The 23219-nt window shown below is 40.1% G+C and overlaps 1 protein-coding gene across 3 annotated transcripts in view; it reads left to right on the top strand.

Moving 5' to 3' along the window:
- The window catches only part of ttc7b (tetratricopeptide repeat domain 7B), a 23828-nt gene extending 960 nt beyond the window's left edge, over positions 1–22868 (top strand). The window contains exons 2-22 of one of the 3 annotated variants that reach the window (XM_040136839.1): positions 2020–2174; positions 2328–2403; positions 2602–2694; positions 3230–3393; positions 5090–5211; positions 6052–6130; positions 7044–7219; positions 7428–7491; positions 7627–7764; positions 7986–8174; positions 8416–8533; positions 8945–9002; positions 9401–9473; positions 9644–9804; positions 9922–10038; positions 10803–10900; positions 14016–14066; positions 17243–17383; positions 18869–19071; positions 20603–20676; positions 21009–22868. In XM_040136839.1, coding sequence (XP_039992773.1) covers positions 2020–2174; positions 2328–2403; positions 2602–2694; positions 3230–3393; positions 5090–5211; positions 6052–6130; positions 7044–7219; positions 7428–7491; positions 7627–7764; positions 7986–8174; positions 8416–8533; positions 8945–9002; positions 9401–9473; positions 9644–9804; positions 9922–10038; positions 10803–10900; positions 14016–14066; positions 17243–17383; positions 18869–19071; positions 20603–20676; positions 21009–21156 — 2498 coding nt within the window. In that variant the 3' untranslated portion in view covers positions 21157–22868. The other 2 variants (XM_040136840.1, XM_040136841.1) reach the window with 2 other exon arrangements.
- Positions 22869–23219: the final 351 nt, after the last annotated feature.

The raw sequence follows: 23219 nt of genomic DNA, 5'->3' as shown, positions 1-23219 counted from the left end.
GTAAATGGTCGGTAACGACAGTGTAACATTTTACTTTACATTTTAATATATATTGCCAGTCTCCACGCAATGCTGAGCACACATTTTCATTTTGAATTCGTTTTTTTTTTTTTCATAACATCCTACTTGTATACATATGGCGTCATCGTACTGACAGTGATTTTCTAATATATTCTCATCACTTTTACATTTAAATAGAATTCCTGAGCCAACAGATTTTCGCAAACTGCCAAATATCATGAACCTGTCATGCTGGAGAGACCACTCTTCCCAGAGATATGTGCGTTGCTGCTCTATTCTGCCACCACTGAAAATAGCTCAGGAAGACTGCTGGTGGTGGTTAATGCATTTTCATTAGCATAAAGACTTTAAGCGTGATGAATATCCCCTTTTAGGCCCCTGGCATCTTCCTATCATGATACTGTAAAGCAGTGCAATGCAGTTATTAATAATCAGCCTCACGAGCCAGACGCCAATTGCTGAGGGATTATTTTGGAAAGTAAAAGCCTAATATATCTGTCTTTAAAAAAATAAATAAATAAAGGTGGCAGTTGAACAGCCACAACCAAGGGGGCGAGCCGAGAAAGGGCTCCTTGTCTGTTTTATTTTTGTAGGAGGATGAAGAAAACTTGTGGCATTATAGTCTTAAAACAGAAATATTGTTAGATTATTGTAAACTGTAAACCAAAAATGATTCCAATGGCTTCTGTGAGTGAAAGTTTAAAATCTCCTGTGACCAAGTAGACAACCTGCATGACTTTTAGCTAATGCTCGGACAGTTGATTATTGCATAGAATAAATGAGAAGATAACATACACTAATACGAAATAATTTAGAATCAATGTTTTCGTTAATTCAGTCATAAAAAACGAAATTACCTGCTGCTTTGAAATTGTGGAAGATGGGAATATTTCTGACTGCTAAAATGCTGCCATTGTGGACTGTCGCCATGATTGTACTTTGACATATGAGAGCTATTAGCTCTGGTCACTGACTGGGATCAATATTAAGTGCTGAGCAACAGGATTAGTGGTCAGTTCACCATTTGAACCTCTAAACACACACACACACACCATTTTGGAGCTTGCTATGATGTTTCATAACTCTGGCCGGTATGTGTGCAAGCATAGCAGTGTTTCTCTGTATGTTGATGTACTTCCTACAACAACAGTCAAGCTGACCGCGAGGAGAACCCTTAGCATGGATACATTGGCATTGGATTGTTATTAAGTGTTGCCGAAGATTAATCTTACTGCATATCAATGAATTTTAGATTTGTCCCTAGATTGGTCAGCCAGAGGAGCACGTTCTGCCAGAGACTCAGAATGACTAAGTGCTGCACTGAATGCCACAGGAGGTCCTTCCTTCCCATGGCCATCCAGTTATATAATTCATCCTCTTTCTGCACACCTCCTTCAGTACTCTGCTGATAAACTACTGTCAACTTACTGTTGACCCACTTTCGCTTTTCATTCAGTTTACCTTTGCACATTACACTTAATTTACTGTTAAATTACTGTTAATCTACCTTGCATGTTTCCATTTATGCACTTTTGTCCATACCGTGATTCTGCCTCACACATTAATTTTTTTACTTTTTGCACATTTGCATTTGTGCATTTTTCTATTTACTTACTTTGTACTTATTATTATTATTAATATTTATAGTGGTTTTACTTATTTACTTCCTTTACTGAGTGTTAAGCAGTTGTAACAAAATATTTTACGTATGGGGATGAATAAAGTTTTTCTGATTCTGATTGTCTGTAGATTAACCTTAGAACCTTATACAGTAACCATACAGTATATTGTCCATAGATTTAGTATCGATTTACCTTAAATTTTCAGTAGATTTAAACTGGAGAATTGATCCCAGGCTGGCTATAGATTTTCTCCAGACTGACCATATTTTATTTACTCCAAGCCTGTTAAAGTGGCGGAGAGATGAGTATTGAGGATCAATAGGTGCTGTACCATTATTGCTCTTTACATTTATCTTTTGTGGATGTGTATGTGTAGATGACCTAGGGGAGCTGTTGCTGGGAGAATGTAAGCTTCAGACGTACTTGAAGGAGAATCCCATCAAACAGGGAGCCAGTCCCAGGGGCCCACGACCTAAACTGGTGGAGGTCAGGAAACACCTCATTGCTGCTCTGGACAGAGGAAACCTGAAGGTAACCATTGATGGAATGATGGCAGACAAATGAATTGAATGACTCAGTTTGGTACTTGCCTGTGTAGCCACTTTGTAAATTAGTTTTTTCATTCCTCATTTAATTAATTTGAATATATTGTGTTTTAACAAGGACACATTCTCTGTTCTACAGGCTGACTACCTCCAGGAAGCTAGCCTGCTGATGGCTAAACTCTGTTATGTGGAGGGAGAATACAGAGATGCTTTAGGTAATCCACACATTTATCATTAATCAATAAACATATACTTTAGTTAGGAAGACTTAAGTATTTTATATGAAATTCTGTTTTGTTGTTTTGAATAGTTTAATTTTATTTATTGATAAGGTGCAGTTGATTGTATGTATGAAATATCAGCGTATCATATCAATCGATTTACTCATTATTACATAACTGATGTATTGACAGGTCACTACAGCAGGGTGAACCTGGACGACATGCAGCTGGTGGGTGCTCCCGTGTATAGACTTTCGATGATAGCAGAGGCCTATGCTACTAAAGGTACACACACACACACACACACATGGATACACCCAGTTATCGTTTTATGTCACATGTCCTCCTTAACCTCACCTCACCTGCCATCAATCTAATGTTTTAATCTCTGCAGTACCGTTTACCTCCACAAGGTGGCAGTACAGTCACGTCTGACCAACAGCTGTGGGATAATACAAGGAGTAATATGAATAAACTCAGACATACAACCCCCATCTCTTCATAATGTATATTCAGTTGATAGTTTCATTTTTTTATTGCCATTTAATTTTTAAATTTGTCAATGACACAGAATACAATTTACTTGGCCAATTGAACTCAAGTAACTGTAACCCCATATTCATGATTGATACTTTATACTTTACTTTATACATCATCCCAGTGTCAAAAACAAAACCAAACCACTCCGTCAAAAATATGAAACTGTATATACTAAGGTTTTGATATGCGAATGCCAGACACTCAGAATTGCCTCATATCCCTTGTCGCATTTTGTTTCTTTTCTCGTCACCCTGATCACTCACTTCTTCTCTCCCCTCAGGATTGTGTCTAGAGAAGGTCCCAGCTGCCTCTCCATCTCTGTCCAATAAGAACACTGGGTCTCCATTGTCCAATAAGAGCACAACAGAGAGAGAGCAGGAAATCATCACCTGCTATGAAAAGTCTGGAGACATCGCTCTTCTCTACCTGCAGGAGGCTGAGAAGGTGTGTGTGTGTGTGTGTGTGTGTGTTTGAGGGTGTGTGTGTGTGTGTGTGTGTGTGTGTGTGTGTGTGTGTGTGTGTGTGTGTGTGTGTGTGTTTGAGGGTGTGAAATTAGCATGCTTGTTTGATAACTACCTGCTGCAATATTTTCTAAGTGTCACACAGGTGCTCATCAAATATCTTGTTAGCGCCTGGACTCTCAAGTGTTGTGCTATCACTGTGGGTGTACGATGAATGCATTACCACCCGTGACAGCAAACAAATCTCTTTCTTTTTTTATTTGGAGACTGTCTAATGGGATGCAGAGTTTGAGCTAACAAGCAACATGCAGCAACTGCAATAAAAGACAGGAGGATGCAATTCAAACAATCCCAACATTAAAATTATACTTATAACCATGTGAAATATATTCCATAAACTTGTGGCTGAACTCAACAGAAGGTGTGATTGTGGTGGTGTGATATTATGGAATATAAACCCAGTCAAACTCACTAACTACAGAGAGACAGAAAAATTGCGAGTCGCAGGAATTTTTTTAAATATCATACTTGAATTTTAAATGAGGTAGATAAAGAAATATAGTAATGTCCAGGGCTGCAAGTAATGGTTGTTTTCATTATCAGTTAATCTACTGATTGTTTTCTTGATTGTTTGATTAATCATTTGGTCTATAAAATGTCAGAAACTAATGAAATTTAGTCACAAAATACTAAAGCCTAAGATTTAATCTTTGAATGTCTATTTTGTCCAACCAAAAGTCCGAAATCCAAAGATATTCAGTTTACTGTCACATAAGACAAAGAAAAGCAGCAAATCCTGACAGTTGAGAGGCTGTAACCAAAGAATTCTGGGCATTTTTGCTTGAAAAATGAATTAAATGATTAATCTATTGTCAAATAGTTGCCGATTTAGTTTCTCTTGATTCACTGATAAATTATCAACAAATAGTTTTAGCTCAGCTCCCAGCATAACTGCCCCTAATATGCAAACTAAACCAGCAGACTTAAACAGGTTTTTCATCAACTGTTTAATTATTATGTTCCTATAATCTTGTTTTTATACCACTGGATTGATAATCCAGTAATGTAACTGAATTTCAGCCTAATAAAGCTATAGGTTACCTATAGTGAATAAATGTATATTTTTTATTCAGTCCCACATATTTCAGCAAAAGACAGAAATATGATCATCTGAATCGAATTGTTCGCTGAGTTATGATTTTCCTCTTCATGAATAAGTGAAATAGTATAAGTAAGCCAATTTGAACCTTGACATCTTACTTGATAAATAAAATCAAACCCAGTGTTTCTCCTAGGAATTTATTGTCCAAGATTTTACACACAGGTGGACAAGAGTTGATTTATCTGAAGGCTGACAGTTTGCAACTGTTTGCAGTTTGCAGCTGTGTCAAATTGAGAAACTGTCAGTCACACAGTGTGGTTTTTATCATAAACATGTACCTGGTACGGAGATCACTCAGTTCATTATTTTTTATGTTATTTTTCAGCTATTTATCAAACATGGCAACCAACCTTTTCCGATGTTACCACATTGTCATACACTGATGGATTTGTGACCATTTTACACAATATTCAACAAACAATTTAACTTAAGTCAGTGGAATTCAGGCCAAACTTTTTCTGTTTTATTCCTAACTTTTTTTATTCCTTTGTCTATCCTTGTATGTGGGTTTCTGCAGGCATTGTCAGCAGGGATTCAGAACCGCAGCCCAAAGCCCGGCCCGACAGCACAGGAGCAGGAGCTGGGCTATTTCCTGGAGACAGGCCTGCAGAGGGCGCACGTCATCCACTTCAAGAATGGGTAAGAGAGGGGAACAGGTGGTGGTAGATAGATAGATGTAAGAGGCAGGTAAGGTAGTGAAAGGAAAATTAGAGAGTTGCTTGTTCCTTCAGAACAACAAAACTTTTTTAACTGTATTTACACTGCTCTTAAAGTTGGAACTATTTTCTCGTCTACAAAGGGTGTCAGTCGTTCAAACAGAAACTAAGAACAACCCCTTGTGGGCACTTTCCACCCACTATGAAGCAAATATGTTGAGAGGCTACTTGACAGGTGGTTAAACGTGTGAACACAGTTCAGTAACATACACGATGCAGCTGAAAGCAGTCCCAACACTGATGTTGTTTTAAGTATTATGTTTAACACTTCCTCATATAGCGGGTAATGATTTCATATCTAGAGGAAGGAGAAGCAGAAGATTTAGTTTACTGACATCAACTCCCATAATTTCTGAGCACAACCTTAAGTAGCTTCCCCTTATTTGAAGCCGCCAGCATGCAAAAATGCATGGTGCAGCATGAATTATTTACAAAACATAAACAAACTTCAGGGATCAAATTCCAGAGACACGTGAATGTAAATGTTGGGGCTGTAGTTTACGTGGCTTTACAACATCACCTTGAGACAGGCTTTTGCTGTGTGATCTAGAAAACTGGCAAAATTCTGATGCAAAGAAACACCTGCTATTTATGGTACTAAATATTAACCCAGTCATTGACTCATACATAGATAGATACTTGAAAATGTTTTGGATATAGTATGGAGTATGCACACCCGTCTGTTTTGAAATATCTTTTATTCTCACATACCACCGACTCTGACAAGTGTTTTTCTTCCGGTTTCCTTTCTATATTGCCATAGCAACCTTACACAAGGTGTGGGCCGGTTTCGGGAGATTCTTCGGGCCATTGAGACCAGAACCACCCAGAACCTGCGCATGGTGAGTGACGTGTTGGAAGGTTATCTTTTTGTTTTGGTTAGAGATTAGGCATGTGTTTACATATGTTTACATCTCACTTCATTCAGGCTCCTCATCTGGCTTACTTAAAGGAATAGTTTGTGATTTTGGGAAATACACTTGGCTGTCTTGATGTGAGTTAGATAAAATCTCAACTGATTGCCTGTTGACCTCGGGAATTCCTCTTCCTGCCGAGCCATTTTTTAATTTTTAATTTAAAAAAAATTTTGTATTTATTTATTTTTTTAATTTTGTTTTTACACATTTTTGTATAGATCAAACAGACCAGGTATAACATGTTTTAGCAAGCATTAGAGGGACTGGCAGGTGGATTTTCTGACCTTTGGACAGAACCAGGCTAGCTGTTTCCCCCTGCTTCCAGTCTCTATGCTAAGCTAAGCTAGTCACCTCCTGGCTCCAGCACTGTATTTATCGTACAGACATGTGACTGATATACAGTAGATCCTGTCATCTGTCATTAGACAAATAAGCAAAAAGGCATTGTTTGCAAAATATGAAACTATTCCTTTGAACATGTTGCTGCGTCCCTGCTAATACCCATCTATTTACACACCGTTTCAGTCTGTAGAATATGAGTATGTCCTAGTTGTACAGTTCTCCTCTGACCTCTCTGTTAGAAACAATGAATGTAAACTTGAACATTTCTGTCAATGTAGACACAAGACCCATGACTAGCAAGTAGGCTTAATTTGTTGTGTTTTTTTTTAGTGCATGAGGACAGCAGACTCCAGATTACAGTCTGTACAGTGTTAAAACCATTAATATAACTGTTTCTAAGTATATTAGAAGTAAAGTGAGCCTCAAGTAAACAGATTGCTGCTGTGTAGGTGCCAAAGTATCTTTGCCAAAAGTGTATGTATGTGTTTGCATGTAGACCATAGCCAGACAGCTTGCAGAGATCTTGCTCAGAGGAATGTGTGAACAGAGTTACTGGTCTCCTCTGGAAGACCCGCCCACAGTGTCGCCATTGGATGATCCCGCGCGGCAAGGACACACTCACAGCAAGAACTACAGCCTAAGCCGACGCCCACGGGTGTACTCAGGGGAGAAGTAAGTGATAATGTGTGTTTGTTGATGCTAAACTCGGAGAATCAAGGAAAATCGCCACCATGGTTATAAAATAAAATATTGCCAATGTAATTTTCTACCAGTAGCTCTCCTCATCTTCTCTTTGTCACTTTTCTCTCCATTTTCCCCCTTTTCTCTCCCTATCCCACTCCCATCTTTCCGACTCTCTTGATGCATTTCTCTCTCTCAGTCTGTTTTGCCCTCAGGAGAATACAGAAGAGGCTTTGCTGCTGCTGCTCATCAGTGAGTCCATGGTGAGACACAAACACTCAGTGGAAAATATGTCACGCTCCTCCCTAAAACAGTGGATCCTACACTAGGTTAGGGAACCTTCACACAGTGCTGTTTTAACAACTATGAACTAACATCTATCTTCATGTGTGCTTCAGGCTAACCGTGACGCTGTCCTGAGCAGAATCCCTGAACACAATAATGATCGTATCATCAGCCTACAGTCTGCCTCTGTGGTGTACGACCTGCTGACTATAGCTCTTGGCAGGAGGGGGCAGTACGAGATGCTGTCAGAGGTGAGTAATACCTCTGTAGGCTGCATAGTCACAATCATGGTTAAGAAAAGTGTTAAAGGCCCCACGCCCATTGTAGACCCATATTTATTCTGCCGAACACATCAGTGTCTTATTGAAATCTAACCTTTATAGTGATTTTAAAATGCTTGAATTTAACTTGATAAATCTTATAGATACCCTAATAACGCTGATATAATGTGTCCTCTTTCCACTGTCTCCAGTGTTTGGAGAGAGCCATGAAGTTTGCCTTTGAGGAGTTTCATTTGTGGTACCAACTCGCCTTGTCACTAATGGCAGCTGGCAAATCAGCTCGTGCTGTTAAGGTCCTTAAGGAGTGTATTCGACTGAAGCCTGACGACCCTACCATCCCGCTGCTGGCTGTCAAACTGTGTATCGGACCCCTGCACTGGGTAAGGGCCATCCTGCAGACATAAACTAAAACGCGGCTAATTGCCGAAGCATCTTAGTGATTTTAAAGACTTTTGGTGAGGTTTTCTTTAGCTACCCTTCTGTGTATACACTCAGTTTTCTCTGTTAATGCCCTACTTTAAAACTGCCTTATTTTCTAAAATTATCTGATTTTACTGCTGAATCTCTCCCCTTTTTTACCGGTTCTCGTTCATTATATGTTTGTCTACTCCAACATTCCAGCTGGATGAGGGCGAGTGCTTTGCAAAGTTGGTGATTGAGATGGGGGAGAAAGCTGCTGAATTCAGAGCCAAAGGCTACTTGGCCATCGGGCTGGTTTACAGCCTTAAAGCCACCGATGGTACGTATGGATTAGAGTGTTTGTGTTATTATACATCAGTTACTAGAAAGGATCAGAATCTTGCCAAATGGGCACACTCTGTTGTTTCTTGTCTTGAAAGAATTTAGATTAAAATTTGGGTTAGTTTCATGTTTATATAGAAGTCATGATAATCAGCCAACTTATCGTTAATGAGGACAGCATGGACAACAAGTCAAATAAAAATTGCATCTGTTTACATAGGACAAAGCATGTACCCAGTTTTGTTTATGGTTCAGATGTTTTGCAGTACGGACACATCCTGACTTCAGAGACTCTAGTCTAATAAATGGTGTTGCGTCTCTCTGTTGTATCTTACATGACTCGGGAAGGTGTTCTTGTATAATGTACCTGATAGTTTTTCTCTCTCTGTCCCTGTCTGCATCCCTATAGCATCCTTGCGAAGCACACAGGAGGACTACCAGCGGAAAGCTTTGGGAGCCTTCCAGAGGTTGGGACTGAACCATATTGATCAATAATAATGCACATTTGTAACTGTAAATTGTGTCTATTAATGGGGGTGAAAGGTCCTAATTGCCTTAATATACAATACATAGTCTGCATTACTTGTAACAAGCAATGTTGCAGTATGTCTGTCATGCTTTTTATTCAATCATTCATCCTATTGTTATCAACATGGTATTGTAGTTGTTAATTGTGTTAAATGTTTAAATGTACTAAGGCTAAATTTTTTCCATGTTCTATTACTTTGTGGTTTTTGCTACCCTTCTACTTTTTTTACTGCAGCGATCCAATTTCCCCACAGGGAGCTTTTAAAGTTTCACCTTATCTTATTTAATGTTTTATAACGTCTGAGCACAAAATCTCTTTCTCACTCTCTCTCCGTAGAGCCCAGAGTCTGTCTCCTACTGACCACCTAGCAGCCTTCTACTTGGCACTGCAGCTTGCTGTGTCCAGACAGGTAACACAATATATAGTAATAACAGGAAATAAAATCACTATGAACATGGAAGTTGAAGGTCAGTAAGCAAAAGTCAGGGAACATCAGAGAATTATAAATATGTCACTTTACATAGTGCTTTTCATCCCTACTGTAGTGAAAACCTGTAGTCTGTGTATGTGTGTGTGTAGATCCCAGAAGCACTAGGCTATGTTCGACAGGCGTTGCAGCTTCAAGGGGATGATGTCCACTCCCTTCATCTGCTGGCCCTGCTGCTCTCTGCTCAGAAACACTACCACGACGCTCTCAATATTATAGAGATGGCCCTGTCTGAGTACCCGGAGAACTTCAAGTAGGATAACCACACCACTACAATGCTTCATTTAAAGCACAAAATATGTTCATCGACTCCTGTTTCACTAGACTCAGCTTCAGATTACTGTGTTTAAGTGCGTGCTGTGTCTTGCAGTCTGCTGTATACCAAAGTGAAATTGGACTCAATGTGTAGAGGACCAGAGGAAGCTCTGCTCACCTGTAAACACATGCTGCAAATCTGGAAGAGCTTTTACAACCTTACCAATCCCAGGTACATACACACATACACACACACACACACATTCCCATACGCCAATCCCAATGTGCGTCCTGCTTTCATTCATTCCTAATTATTTCTTATCTTTCTAAGTTCTTAGTTACTACTAACTGGTTTCATGCTAGTGATTTGAATGCCTTAAGACTTCAGTAATGTTACTAGGAAACATCTGTACCGCTGTCTAATCCAAGGCAATCAACTATGTTAACAGGTAGTCACTGTGAGGTTACAAGTGAGTTTTAAGAGCCAAACAATATGTGAAACTCACTGCCTGTCCTTTGTAAATGTAGATATGACAAATATTGGTTTATAATCAAGCAGTTTAGTCTAATGGTACTAGCATAATGTTTTGTAATCTGAGCTATCTTCTTTGTTCTTTTGTGTGAAATGCTTTATAAAATCTTTGCATTTTACGTTATTGTAAAACTAAATTTTTATTAAGTGTTAGGTAACATATCTTGGCCATATTATATATTAGCAATCTTACTCTTCAGTCCAAATAAATTCACATATTAGCAAGGTAATGTTTGAATTTAGGAAGGGTTTGTGCAGCTACCTCCTGCTTGATCACTGTTCTTACAGACAGTAACTAAGAAAACAAAGGGTGATTAAAAAAATGATTGATTTATCTGCTGTTTTTGGAGACCATGTTTGCTTAGCAACCCGGGCAACGCACAAAACACTGGAGCTGAGGCATTGTTTTGCCTGTCTCTGTGTGTATCTGTGCCCATGTGTACATAAATGCGTGTTTGTGGCAGTGATTCGGGGCGTGGCAGCAGTTTGTTGGATAGAGCCATTGCAGACAGACGACAACTCAATGCCATGACTCTGCCTGACTTCAGTGACCCTGAGACCGGTAGGCACACACAAATACACAAGGTTTTTCCCTTCTCCTTAGGGACCCTCAGAAACTCCCTAGTGAAACAAATCCAGTTGTGCTCAGTGTTTCTCAGTAAACAAAGATTCACACACATGGTTAATTTCTCTTATCTAATACTGACCCTAATACCTTTTTGTACCAGGGAAATCAGCTAATTTCAATGATTATTTAAATATGCAAAGGAACTAAAGAGTGAGATGTGGCCTCCTCTGTTGTTGTTTTTTATATTGATCCATTCTAATTCATAGCTACAGATGACATAAAAATGTCTGTAGAAAATTCTTGCCCACTCTTACTTAATCGGATTTCTGGTACAATATTGTTTTGGCAACAACAAATATTTCTTTCTCTTCTTCTTCATCTGTTTTATTCTGTTTGATAAGTTGTTGTTTTATTTAGGATTATGATACAGTTTGTCACAAAAGTTCTAAACTGTACAACACGAGAGAATTTTAGAAAATATTGTTTCTGGTTTGTAAAAGTATATGCAGATTGAGAACCAGTGAGATATATATGTTTATTTTCTTTCTTTATTCCTTGATTAATATAACTTATTGCTGTTTTATTTCCCTTTTTTAGCCTCAGGTTCTTCCTCTTCTTACTCTGGTTCTGAACCGGTCTCCCCCACCTCCCCATCCACCATTTCCAACCTCTCGTCCCCGCTGTCCTCCCCTTCTTCTCCTGTCTTCATCTTCCAGCCTCCTCTTCTCCCACCAAACAAAAACCCATCCTTCCGCTCTCATTTTCCTCCTTATCACCCTCCTTCTGCTCTACATCCTCCACCCACCAAGACCAGGACTCACTCCTTTTGCAACCACGCCTCCCTCCACCGGCTCTCCTCCAACTGTAATCTGCCTTGATGTCCACTCGCCCTGTAGCATGGTGTGGAGAGTGATCTAAAAAAGAAATACAGAGTTTCTGGGAGATTGGCTCATTGGTTAATTTTCACATTTAGTAATGAGTGAATTCCCAGTCTGTTTTTTCTCTGGTGTTCTTTGCTAATCAGTATGTTGATTAGTTCACTAGCAATATCCAAAGTAGAAGATCAGCTGTCCCCTATAGGGTCAAAATTCAGAAACTGAAAAATGAACTCATGATAGCTGATGTAGGCTGTTTTATTGTCAAACCTATTTCAATAAGGAGAGATCAAATGGAAGTGAATAACAACATTTACTGAGGTAAGCAACAGAGAGAGTTTTGGCAAATAGACTCCATCATTAAGTGTAGGCCTGTATGAAGATAAGATAGATCCCCCGGAGTCTAGACCCTGGTGATGGTGGAGTAGAGCCAGCGGGTGATTGATGGAAACCTTTGGACGAGCGTCCCTGGACATCATGAAGGTTATGGTGGTACTTGGGAGGAGGTGGGTTGTGCAGTGGTAGGTCGGAAAGACAGACGGGCAAAGTCGCAATGATATTTAAAGAACGGCATCCAGTAAGTGCTTTGTTCGCGGGACACAGACAGAAAAATCATTGGTCAGATATGGTGATGTCGAGATTGTGAGTAGAGAGATTTGACAGCTTGGGAAGGTGGAAGTGACGGAGAAGATGTTTTGGAAAACTATGGAGCTTGGTGACACAGAGGAATAAGATATACCAGAGTTTTGCTTCACAGTATAATACATTTATTTGTTAGTACGATCAGTTCTTTGTTGGTTGTGGTCTTTTAGCACATTTGTGTCTTTTGGACATTTGTTGACAATATAGAAATATACAGCATCAACAGACTCATCCATTGATTCATCAGTCGAATCATGTCTTGTGAAAATTGGTACTAAAGGGAGACTGGCTTCCAGGACTCTTGAGTACTACCATCGAAGTCCAGGCCAGCACATATTTTAACTGTCAGAGTTAGCTGTGTGTCATATAAATGGATCTTAATTTTGTTGCCAGTTCTCATTTTCTCACTCAAAGACAATGTTTCATCCCATGGTGTTGCCACATTCTTAGCATGGAGAACCAGCATGACCAATCTGCTGTGGATATATTGATCAATTCAGGAATGTTCTCATCACTAAACTGGTGAGGCGACCAACAAGCTGATTGCCCAAAAACTCAACATGCTCCTGTCATCACAGAGCCTATTGTACTTTTGAACTTTTGAAGGTGAAACTTGAAGTTGACTGGTCGTGGAAACCTCACAAGCATGGCCAACGAGTGAAGAACTAAACTGACTAACCCTGGAGCATGGGATGTGCTTCATGGTCACACATAGTTCTCAGACCTGCTGTAAATCTATGCATGTTTACGTGTGCGTGTATGGACGCTTTGGGTGTGGATCAAACTGTAAGTTGAGCCTTGATGGAGCTGCTGCAGTTGCTTAGCGTTTTTGTGACCTTCTCAAGGTTTCAGGTGAACCGTCTCACATGACACACACAGCTTCAAACACCACACACTCACAGTTGATGCAGCTAGAATTTAGAGATCAGTTATGTTCTTTTTTGATATTACGGAAAATAATTTTTCACTGATTACAGCTTTACTGTCTCTTCACATCTATCTGCTTTTTCCCAGCTGTTTATCTTTTGTTGTTGTGACTATTTTGCATCCTCCTCGTCTTTCTTCATTTCTGTGAGGATTTTTCATTTCAGCCAACATTCATTTGTCTTGTTTCCCAGATCCAACCTTATGTCGTCTCTACTTGTTGCCATCTCTTCTACTAATGATGTTTGTACTGGAAAATAATAAATAATAAGGCTCAGTGAGCCTCAGAACTGTTGCATAATTTAAAATTGTAAATAAAAATGCATCAATTAATCAATTATATTACTGAAAATTACAGACAGCATTGTTTTCTGTGAGATTAAGTTTAAAAAATACGTGATGTCACAGGCTCCCCCTGGAGCACGTGTATTTGAGTAGATCTAGTTGGCATACAATAGGCAAAAAAGTGGAAGCAGCCTGCGTCATTCATGTGGTCTAAGAGGCTACTGTGAAGAATAAAAATCTCCTTGCTGTTCTCTATTATCTTCCTCTGGAATCAGCACTCTACTTCTCTCATAATGATTTGGATATTTCTTCTCTGTCTCTTCTTCTCTTTCAATCATTAACAATCGTCTTTCTTTTTTTTCCCATCCCTCCGTTTTTCAAAGGCGGCCTTCAGGACGCTAACACTCTTGGTTTTTCCTCCATGTTTTCTGTTTGTAAGTAGTCATCTAACCTCCATCTGACCTTCCTTTTTCCATCCATTGTTCTGTCCATCCTTTGGTCCCTGTTGACCTTCCATTTTCCTTATGAGGTTCAGATATATATACGATATCTGTACAAAGAAAATATGTACATATATCCTCTGCTTTAACTTGATGTCTGCAACCACTTTCAAGGAGAGTTGGACAGATTTTTATCATGTCGGTGGTACAGTATATTAAAGGAATACGGTGACTTCAGGAGATCTCCCAAAAGCATTGTTGTGCACACACATTCTTTGCAATTTGTCAGAATAAAGCAATGTCGATGTATTCATCTTTGGTTCCCATACAACATAATACATGAAGAGGGTGCTGTTTGAGTTGTCAAAGGCAGATGATGATGTAATGTTTGACATTTATTATTTTCAGTAACGCAAAAGAGTAAGCACACACTCACAGAGCAACAGCAGAAAGGAGGACAAGAAGCAGCTTACTGCTTGGGACTCTTATCATCTGTGAAATGTGGTTGTAATTGACCTATAATAATACTTACGGTACCGCAGGCATCAGACAGAGGTTGATAATGTCAGTTGTTTGCAGTAATTCTATCAAAGCACCATAATTAAAGTGGATTGATATCTAACAAGCTATTGTTAAACGTTTGTGTGAGGGAATAAATGATAAGATAAGGGAGAAACGTCCAGAGGCGAAATTTATGATGAGATATCCCACTGTCTATAGTGTTTGAGGGAAAAAAAAACGTATACCTTTTTTTTTTAGCTCTGTGAGTCTATTATCAAGATGAAGTTGGTTTACTGCCATTTACACTCACACTTGAGCAAACTGCATACTCTGAATATAAAACTAACCACTCATCATCTCGCCGTTGTAAGAATGCACAGTACAGTGGAAACACACACACATAACCAGCCTTTGGTGTGATGACTGGTTGCGTCTTTCCTGTAAGTCAGTGTATTCCTTTAATTCAGTGAGCAGCTTTAGTTTATGTGTTGCATTGTGAACTCTACACATTTAAGCCACAAGTCACCTCAGGAAGCTTCCTCAGTAATCACTAAGCAAATGAGTGAAAACGTATTTCTCTACATTTAGAACCAAATTTTTCCTTATGCCTCTAGTTTTTGTCAGCTGTATTTTGTTATTGTTGTTGTTATTATTATTATTATTAACAAATGTGCAGCTGATGGATTGACTTAAATATTAAGGGCACAGAATGGCATAAGTGAAAGCAATCCATAAGAAAATATACAGTACCACTTCTTTACCTCTTTCTCCAGCTGTTTGACCGACCAATAGCGACTGGATCGCACTTTTTTCATTACCTGTCAAGGTCATGCGCCTTATTGTCTGTATGAACTATAGGCATTAATGAGCATGATAAGAACACTGTATTCAGGAAACCAAAAGGGTTGGATGTACTTTAGGGAAAACATTTGTACGATGCAGGTAAATTGAGAGATTGATGAAACCCCTCATTAACGGTGAGTTTTCTTTAAACTTTCGGTAAACTGGCTAACAGTTTCACTTTGCACAACAAATACTTTCATCAATGTAAAGTTAATTGAGGGTACAATACCTTATCCTGTTTCAACTTAATGTCTTGAAATGTGCTTTACTAGGCTGGGCTGCTGCATGCTGGCATCTAATACATTGCTTCTTACAGTCTGCACTTGAAATCAGGATACTCAACTCTAAATGTGTTTGTGTTGTGTGAGAGACAGACGTCCTTTTATCATTTCCCTGTCATTTCACTCTTGTTGTCTCTTGAGGCGCGCACACACACACACACACACACACACACACAAACACACAAACAGAGCTTTGTTAAGGTATTCTCTTTTTATTCTTACCTCAGTCATCTTTTACAAATGGGTAGTTTCTCTCTCCAACACACAAAAGCACAGCCCATAACAGTGTAGTGAATGGAGAAACAGGACAAACCGTGTGAGACCAGAATAAGAGAAGGGGACGGGAAATCTTTCTTTTATCAGATTAAAGCTTTTTATTCCAGCTTGCTCTTACCACTAGTCACTTTTAATTTAGTCCATGTTTCAGGGTATAAATTGATACCTTTATGTTATCTAATCCCTTTAGGCTGTAATTGAGGCGATAGTTCAGTAAAACAAAACAAGTCCGAAGCCCGAAGCAAAAATGTTGTCTGCCACATCTTAGTCTAGCATTGCCTTTCGATCAATCATCTTTTTAGAAATGAATGGCTACAAAACAGTCTACAAAACATTATGACAACTTAAACAAGAAAGGAAATCCACTTTTAATGAGAAAAAAATATTTTATAATCTTGAAACAGTAAACGTAGCTCTACAAACAGATCAGAATTACTCACATATAGTGGATTAATAATCATTGTTGAGACAATATTTGTCAGAAGAACCTTTAGCGGCAGTGACGGAATTTATTTATATACAATTATGCCTACGAACTTTGTACATGTGGACATTGCGATCTTTCAGCCTATGCTGAAACTCTGTCAAAACATTTTAGTCAAAGTGTGTGTATGAAAACATGGCAAAAATTTGCTTTAAAGAGGCAACCCCCCCCCCCCCAAAAAAAATTTATCTTTTGAGTATCCAGCACTCAACCCCTAAAGGCTTGAAAGGTGCTTCTAAAACGTCCCACTTCTCTCCTACCCATCTGTATGCTCAGCACCTTTTAATCACCGCACTGACACTAAATCTCTGACGGAAGTAGCATATTTAATAAGCTTATGTAACTCAAATGTAGAGACAGGATATTACCGAGACTCTTCTTTCAATTTACTAATCAGCAGAGTGCAGAGTGATGAAGTGTTTATGCATGGTGGTGCAGAAATGAATTCGTTTTAACCTGATTAATCCAGGGGCATAACACTGTGCGTTGCAGCGTGTGGAATGGTGTGGACTGATTCAAGGCTTTAGTGCAGGAACAAGAAACTGTGTGCCAATGTTGGCCCAGGGTCTTGAGCTTTTTGCTGTAACCAAACACTCCAGATTTCACGGATACGTTCCTGTTTTCGTTCTTAAGTTGTGGAAATCAATGAAATCTGCTCTCGTGTTTGGTTGACTTAAAACCCTGCATTGTGGCACATGGCTGCCTAACGCTGCTGTAGTGATAAGTCAGTACTTTAAGGAGATGGAGGCGTGTATGAGGGTTGGTAATGGATTCTGTCCCCCCAGGTTCGGTGCACGCTACTTCCATAGCAGCCAGTCGTGTAGAGCAGGCTCTGTCTGAGGTAGCCTCCTCCCTGCAGAGCAGCGCCCCCAAACATGGACCCCTCCACCCCTGGATGACCCTGGCCCAGATCTGGCTGCATGCAGGTATGTGCATAAACATTCCCAGTACATGCATGAAGGTACAACCGACAGATTAGGCTGGTATTTTTGCTTCATTTTGAAATGTTATTTTAGCAGTTTTTAAAACAGGATTTACAGAGAGAGGAAGACTAGATGAGATAACAATTATGGTTTCTATCTGACATAGCCACATAAAAAAAAAAAATTGAAAAAAAAATCGTGTGTTCAAAAGTTTAACTCAACATTCAGTAGGCGGCTGGGTTAACATGCGCTGAAAGAATTTCTGTGAGTTTTTAACAGTCCATTGTTACCATGTCTCTAATCCATTCACTTTTATCTGACTGATGTGGTCGTGATAACGACCACGTAAAACACGTACAAAAAAACTCACCTTTTAGAGAACGTCCTGTAGGCCAATGTGGCATTTGGCCCCTCTGAACCTGAAAATGTCTCGGAACACACCTCTGATCATGTGTGTGTGGACAAATCGTTATATTTTCAGTCCATTTAATCAGAAGAAAGCGTCTACATTTAGAGTCTATGAATACCTTTCCATTACGCAAGAATATAAAACGTTCAGCTTGTAGTACAGTAAACAAACAGACTTAAAGTCGTAGCGAGTGGACTGGCATTAGCTTGCAGGACTGTATTTAACAGCGCTTTGACGGTCTCTGCAATCACACCAGATAAAATCCCCTCAGAGTTCTCTGGAGTCCTGCGTCTCATTTGGGCATCAGCAGCAGACACTCGTGGACACAAACATAAGTAGAGTATATATAAACAGATGCAGGGAGCACACACACACACATACACATAGACAGAGGTTGTTTGTGCTCCCGTTTATCTCTCCAGCTGCTTCCCGTCAGAGGTGGTCATTTCCAGCCTGGCGACAAAGCTAATATAATCATCCAATCTCAGCACAGACAGGCAGACAGTTCAAACTCATTTCCTCTGTCTGTCTCATTCTCTGTTTGTATCATTCTGTCTTCATCACTGCAATACACTCAATGCATTAGATGACCTTGGTACTGCAAATGTTTTTCTTATTGATGCCATTTGAGGTCGGAAAATTGAGTTGTGCTTTCTCGCTGTTTCTCTCTCATTTTCTGCTTCTTCCTTTTGCAATTTTAAATATGTTCGCCATCATTCATTTCCTTTCTGTTCGTGGCTCTTAAACTCACGGGCTGTGAATGAATCGACTACTGTTCAATATATAATTGTACTACTGCAGTTAAGCTTGAGAGGTTTAAAAATGCCTCTTGTATTGGAGCAGCATGCCATGCCACATGAGTATTTATGGGAAATGCAGTTTTAATTTTATGATAGAGGCTGTAAGTTATTCTTACCATCGCCTCACAGTAATTATATCGAGCTATCGTTTACTTTGATAGAGATAGAGATTTCTGAAACGGATGCAGGTTGCACTTTTTAAAGAAAGTGAAACTGGCTGCACTGGTTTAGTTTGTTTATCTCACCCTTTGACACCCCTGTTTGCAATCTGTCCGAAAGCTGAGGTATACATCAGCATGTCGAAACCTGCAGAGGCCTCGGCTTGCACACAGGAAGCCGCCAACCTCTTCCCCACATCCCACAATGTGCTGTACATGAGGGGGCAGATAGCCGAGCTGAGGGGCAACATAGACGAGGCAAAACGCTGGTATGAAGAGGCCCTGTCCATCAACCCGACGCACGTCAAGACCATGCAGAGACTGGTAATACACAAAACACACACCTCAGACTCTTATGTTCTCCCTCTGCTCTGTCCTTGTGTTTGGTCTCTTGAGAACATAACAAATCTTGTCCTGTCCGCCCGCTGTGTCCATAGAGCCACTCCACTCCCCGTTCCCTAAATGAAATGAACCAATGCCCAGCCAGCATGGTGCCTACCGGGCACCACAGGTTCATGTGAGCCATATCTTGGATGTTGCATATACTTTTTCTCACAATCAGACTTTCAGACCTTCATGTCTACAACAACATTCATAAATCTCCAACATAACCTGTAAATCTATAATAAGGAAGACATCAGAATAAATACCAAGTAATCAACCATCTTTCCCAGGAATTGAAACAAAGTTGGTCAACTTAAATACATAAAAATTTAACAGCCATTCCAATTTGTAATCATCTGTTTTGCTGAGCCATTTCATGGAAAACACACACTCTTAAATCATCACAGTTTGTACAATATGAAATGAGACATTCCACTTCTCCCAAATCACACAGATCATGAAATCTCTAGATTGTGTGTCCTCAACTGTAAATATCTTTGGCTTCTAGATAAAGAGATGTAACCTATGATTCAGGCCCGTACTTTGGTTTAATATACATATATGTCCGTAATTTTGGTATTTTCAAACCATTTTCCTCCAAACTCAAATAAAAGCTTATTTTTAATGGAAGTGAACAGGCATTAAAGCATCCAACTGGCAACTCCGCCAAATATTATTTTGGTCATGCGCATAAACCTACATTTGACTTACACCTTACAATCTCATTTTAATTGTGGGTTTAGACAAAATTACAGAGTATACAGGAGACTTAAAATCAAAAAAGAGAAACCACCACTTTGCTCCTCGATTCGTTTGACTTGTCCTGTACCCATAAATCCATACATGAGTATAAAAAGGAGTGTATCATTTATTTTGTAGTACGTTCAGACTCTTGAGGATCATCTACATTTACAGGGAAAAAGAAAGTAATATCTCTAAATAGCTGAATGAGAGCCCGCCGCAGCATGCAGAGTGCGCCCTCCCCCCTTTCTCACTCCTCCCTCCAGCCTGTCACCTTCACTGGATGGACCCCCAAAGATTTTTCCTTCTCCCTTCATTCCCGCCTACCCAGAGTATGAGACGAGTTCAGGAAGAAGCGGAGTGTAGAAAAGGAGTGGTGAGGGAAAGTGAAAGCCATTTACAGTACAACAGTTTATTGGCTGCTCTTAGAATATGTGAGCCTTTGAAAATACTGCAGCTCATTGCTTGGTGAAATGTCAGTGATTTACTTTCTGTCACAGAATAGAATGGTACTATTTGCATATTTTTTGTAAGTAATTCCCAGAAACGTGTCTCTAAAACAGGAATCATCGACATCAGTATGATCAGTAGGACCTTAAACTGAATTATAATGCATAGCATTCACAAAACAGTAACGGCCTATTAGCCTCTTAATGTTCTTCCTCCCTTTCTTCCTTTTCTTCTTGCTCTTTTTTTATTCCCTTGTCTTTGTGTCTCTACCTCTTCACAGGGTCTGATTCTCCACCAGCTGCAGCGCTACAGTCTGTCAGAAAAAGTCCTGAGGGATGCTGTGCAGGTCAACAGGTGTGTGTGTGTGTGTGTGTGTGTGTGTGTGTGTGTGTGTGTGCGCACACGCCAGTGTAATGTGCTTGATTGCTATATTTTAAGGCAATAACTACATATTTCTTCCCTTTCTTTTCCTCTCTTCTCCCTTCCTTTCCTCTCCTTTTTTATCCTCCTACTACTTCCCCTTTCACCCATTTCCCCTCCTCTCTTCTTCATCCATCTCTCGCCTCTTTCCACCTCCTCTTCTCTCCTTTCCTCACTCCCCATCTCATCTCCTGGATTCCTTCTTTTCTCTCCTCACCTCCCACTTCCTCTCTTCTTCGTGCGCCTCTCCTCTCTCCTCTCCTCAGTACGGCTCATGATGTGTGGAACAGTCTGGGTGAGGTGTTGCAGGCTCAGGGAAATGCTGCAGCTGCCACTGAATGTTTCCTCACCGCCTTAGAGCTGGAGGCCAGCAGCCCCATTCTGCCCTTCACCATCATACCCAGAGCACTATGAGACGCGCGCACGCACACACACACACACACACACACACACACACACACACACACACACACACACACACACACACACACACAGTTATAGCCTCACTACTGTAGCACAGTGGCACAAGTGATGGACCTGCAAGCTGCACACACCCTATACACACACAGCATACCTGCACGTGACTTACACGCAGCTGCACAAGATTGTACTGCCATGCGCTCAGATATACATACACACAGACACACACACACACACACACACACACACACACACACACACTGTATAGAAATGCAAATAGTACATATAAACATCCATACATGCTTCCCCCTGCCCACCCATCCTTCCAGCAATGCCTTGCTGTGGCTGTGAACCCTGACCGTTTGTGTGTGTGTGTGTGTGTGTGTGTGTGTGTGTGTGTGTGTGTGTGTGTGTGTGTGTGTGTGTGAGTGTGAGGGCATAAGTCTGTGTTCTGATACATTGCTTGTTTGTGTCGATCTGCACTTTTTGTGTGCCTGTTTGCGTCTGTGTATGTGTGCCAACATGATGCCTGTGCATATTTATGTCTGGTTGTATGTGATTTGCAGTATGCTGTGTGTGTGTTTGCTGTTTCGTCCTGTTCAAAGATGTAAATAAGGTTGAATTTGAGTCATTAGTCCGGCATTGCAAGTAATCAGAAGCCTAAGAGTTTACATTTTGTTTACACGTTATTAAGTACCAAAACTCTCTCTCTCTCTCTCTCTCTCTCTCACTCACTCACACACACACACACACACACACACACACACACACACACACACACACACACACAGTTTCATTTGCTTTTAACACACTGAAGGTAGCCCTAGCAAATTGGATAAAAATGGATTATGGGCAGGTAAACAGTTTTGTAAATACTTCCTTTATAAGCCAAATATTACTGATAATCTCATTCAAACACACACACACACACACACACACATATGTACATATGTTCTCTGTTCTCTCTCATATGGAGAGAACAGTTACTGTACGGCTGACACAGGACAGCCAGATCTTTGAAAATCTACTGGAGCATAGACAGACGTAATCAACAGCTCACTGAATAATCAATCAATCAGTAAAGTGCATTTACACACGCAAGAGATCAGATTTTAATAGCAAATGATCAAGGAATGGCTGTCTTTTTATGGAGTTTTAAATTGAAGCACATATAATCTCATGTGTACAGCCTTTATATGTTTCTTGGTTTAAACATATTTTCTTGACACTCTACAAACATTTTACAAATTTTCCTAATATGTACAGTATCGTTCAGTTTCCCCATGGGAATCATTGAAATCGAAGGAATAGACATACAGTTTTTTAACTTTCATGCCGAAAGTAAGACGAGAAGATCAATGTCCCTTACGTCACTGTGCAATAGATATGAAGCTAGAGCCTGAAGCCGTTAGCTTAGCTTAGCATTAAGACTGGAAGCGGGTAAGCAGCTAACCTGGCTCTGTCCAAAGGTAACAACATCCGTCCACCAGCATCTCCACAGCTCACTAATTAACACGTTACTGGTTAATAGTGACGTGTTAATAGTTGTTTAAAGAGAAACCTGTAGAAACAGCAACTTGCAGATTCTGGGACTGTGTTGCATGTCATGCTCCCCTCTCTCACCCCATTTTTCCTGTCTGCCTCCTCACTGTTGGCTGTTTGTGTGGTATAGGAACAAAATGGGGGAGGGGAGAAAACAAAAACAACCCAAAAACATGCTAATACTTGAACTTTAGAGATGCTGGGGGACGGACTTGTATTCTCCACGCAGAGCCAGCTGATCAGAGCTACGCTAAACCAACCAGCCGCTAGTGTTAGCGTCATACTAGGCCAACAGACACGAGGTGGTATCGGTCTTGTCATCGAATTCAGCAAGAGGGCAAATAAAGCTACTTCTCAAAGTGTCTAACTATTGCTGTAAAATAAATGCCATTTCCATCGTAATAAACGTTCTCCTTTTCATGCTTGCGATCTGTTTGGAAACGCTGACTTGTTAGCATGAGCAGCTGTAGCTGCAGTAGCCGAACACTTAAGAGTGCCACCTGCATGAAAGGCCT

This window comes from Xiphias gladius, chromosome 10 (assembly GCF_016859285.1).
Source record: "Xiphias gladius isolate SHS-SW01 ecotype Sanya breed wild chromosome 10, ASM1685928v1, whole genome shotgun sequence".
NCBI classification, from domain to species: Eukaryota; Metazoa; Chordata; class Actinopteri; order Istiophoriformes; family Xiphiidae; genus Xiphias; species Xiphias gladius.
This window is presented reverse-complemented; position numbering and strand designations above follow the sequence as displayed.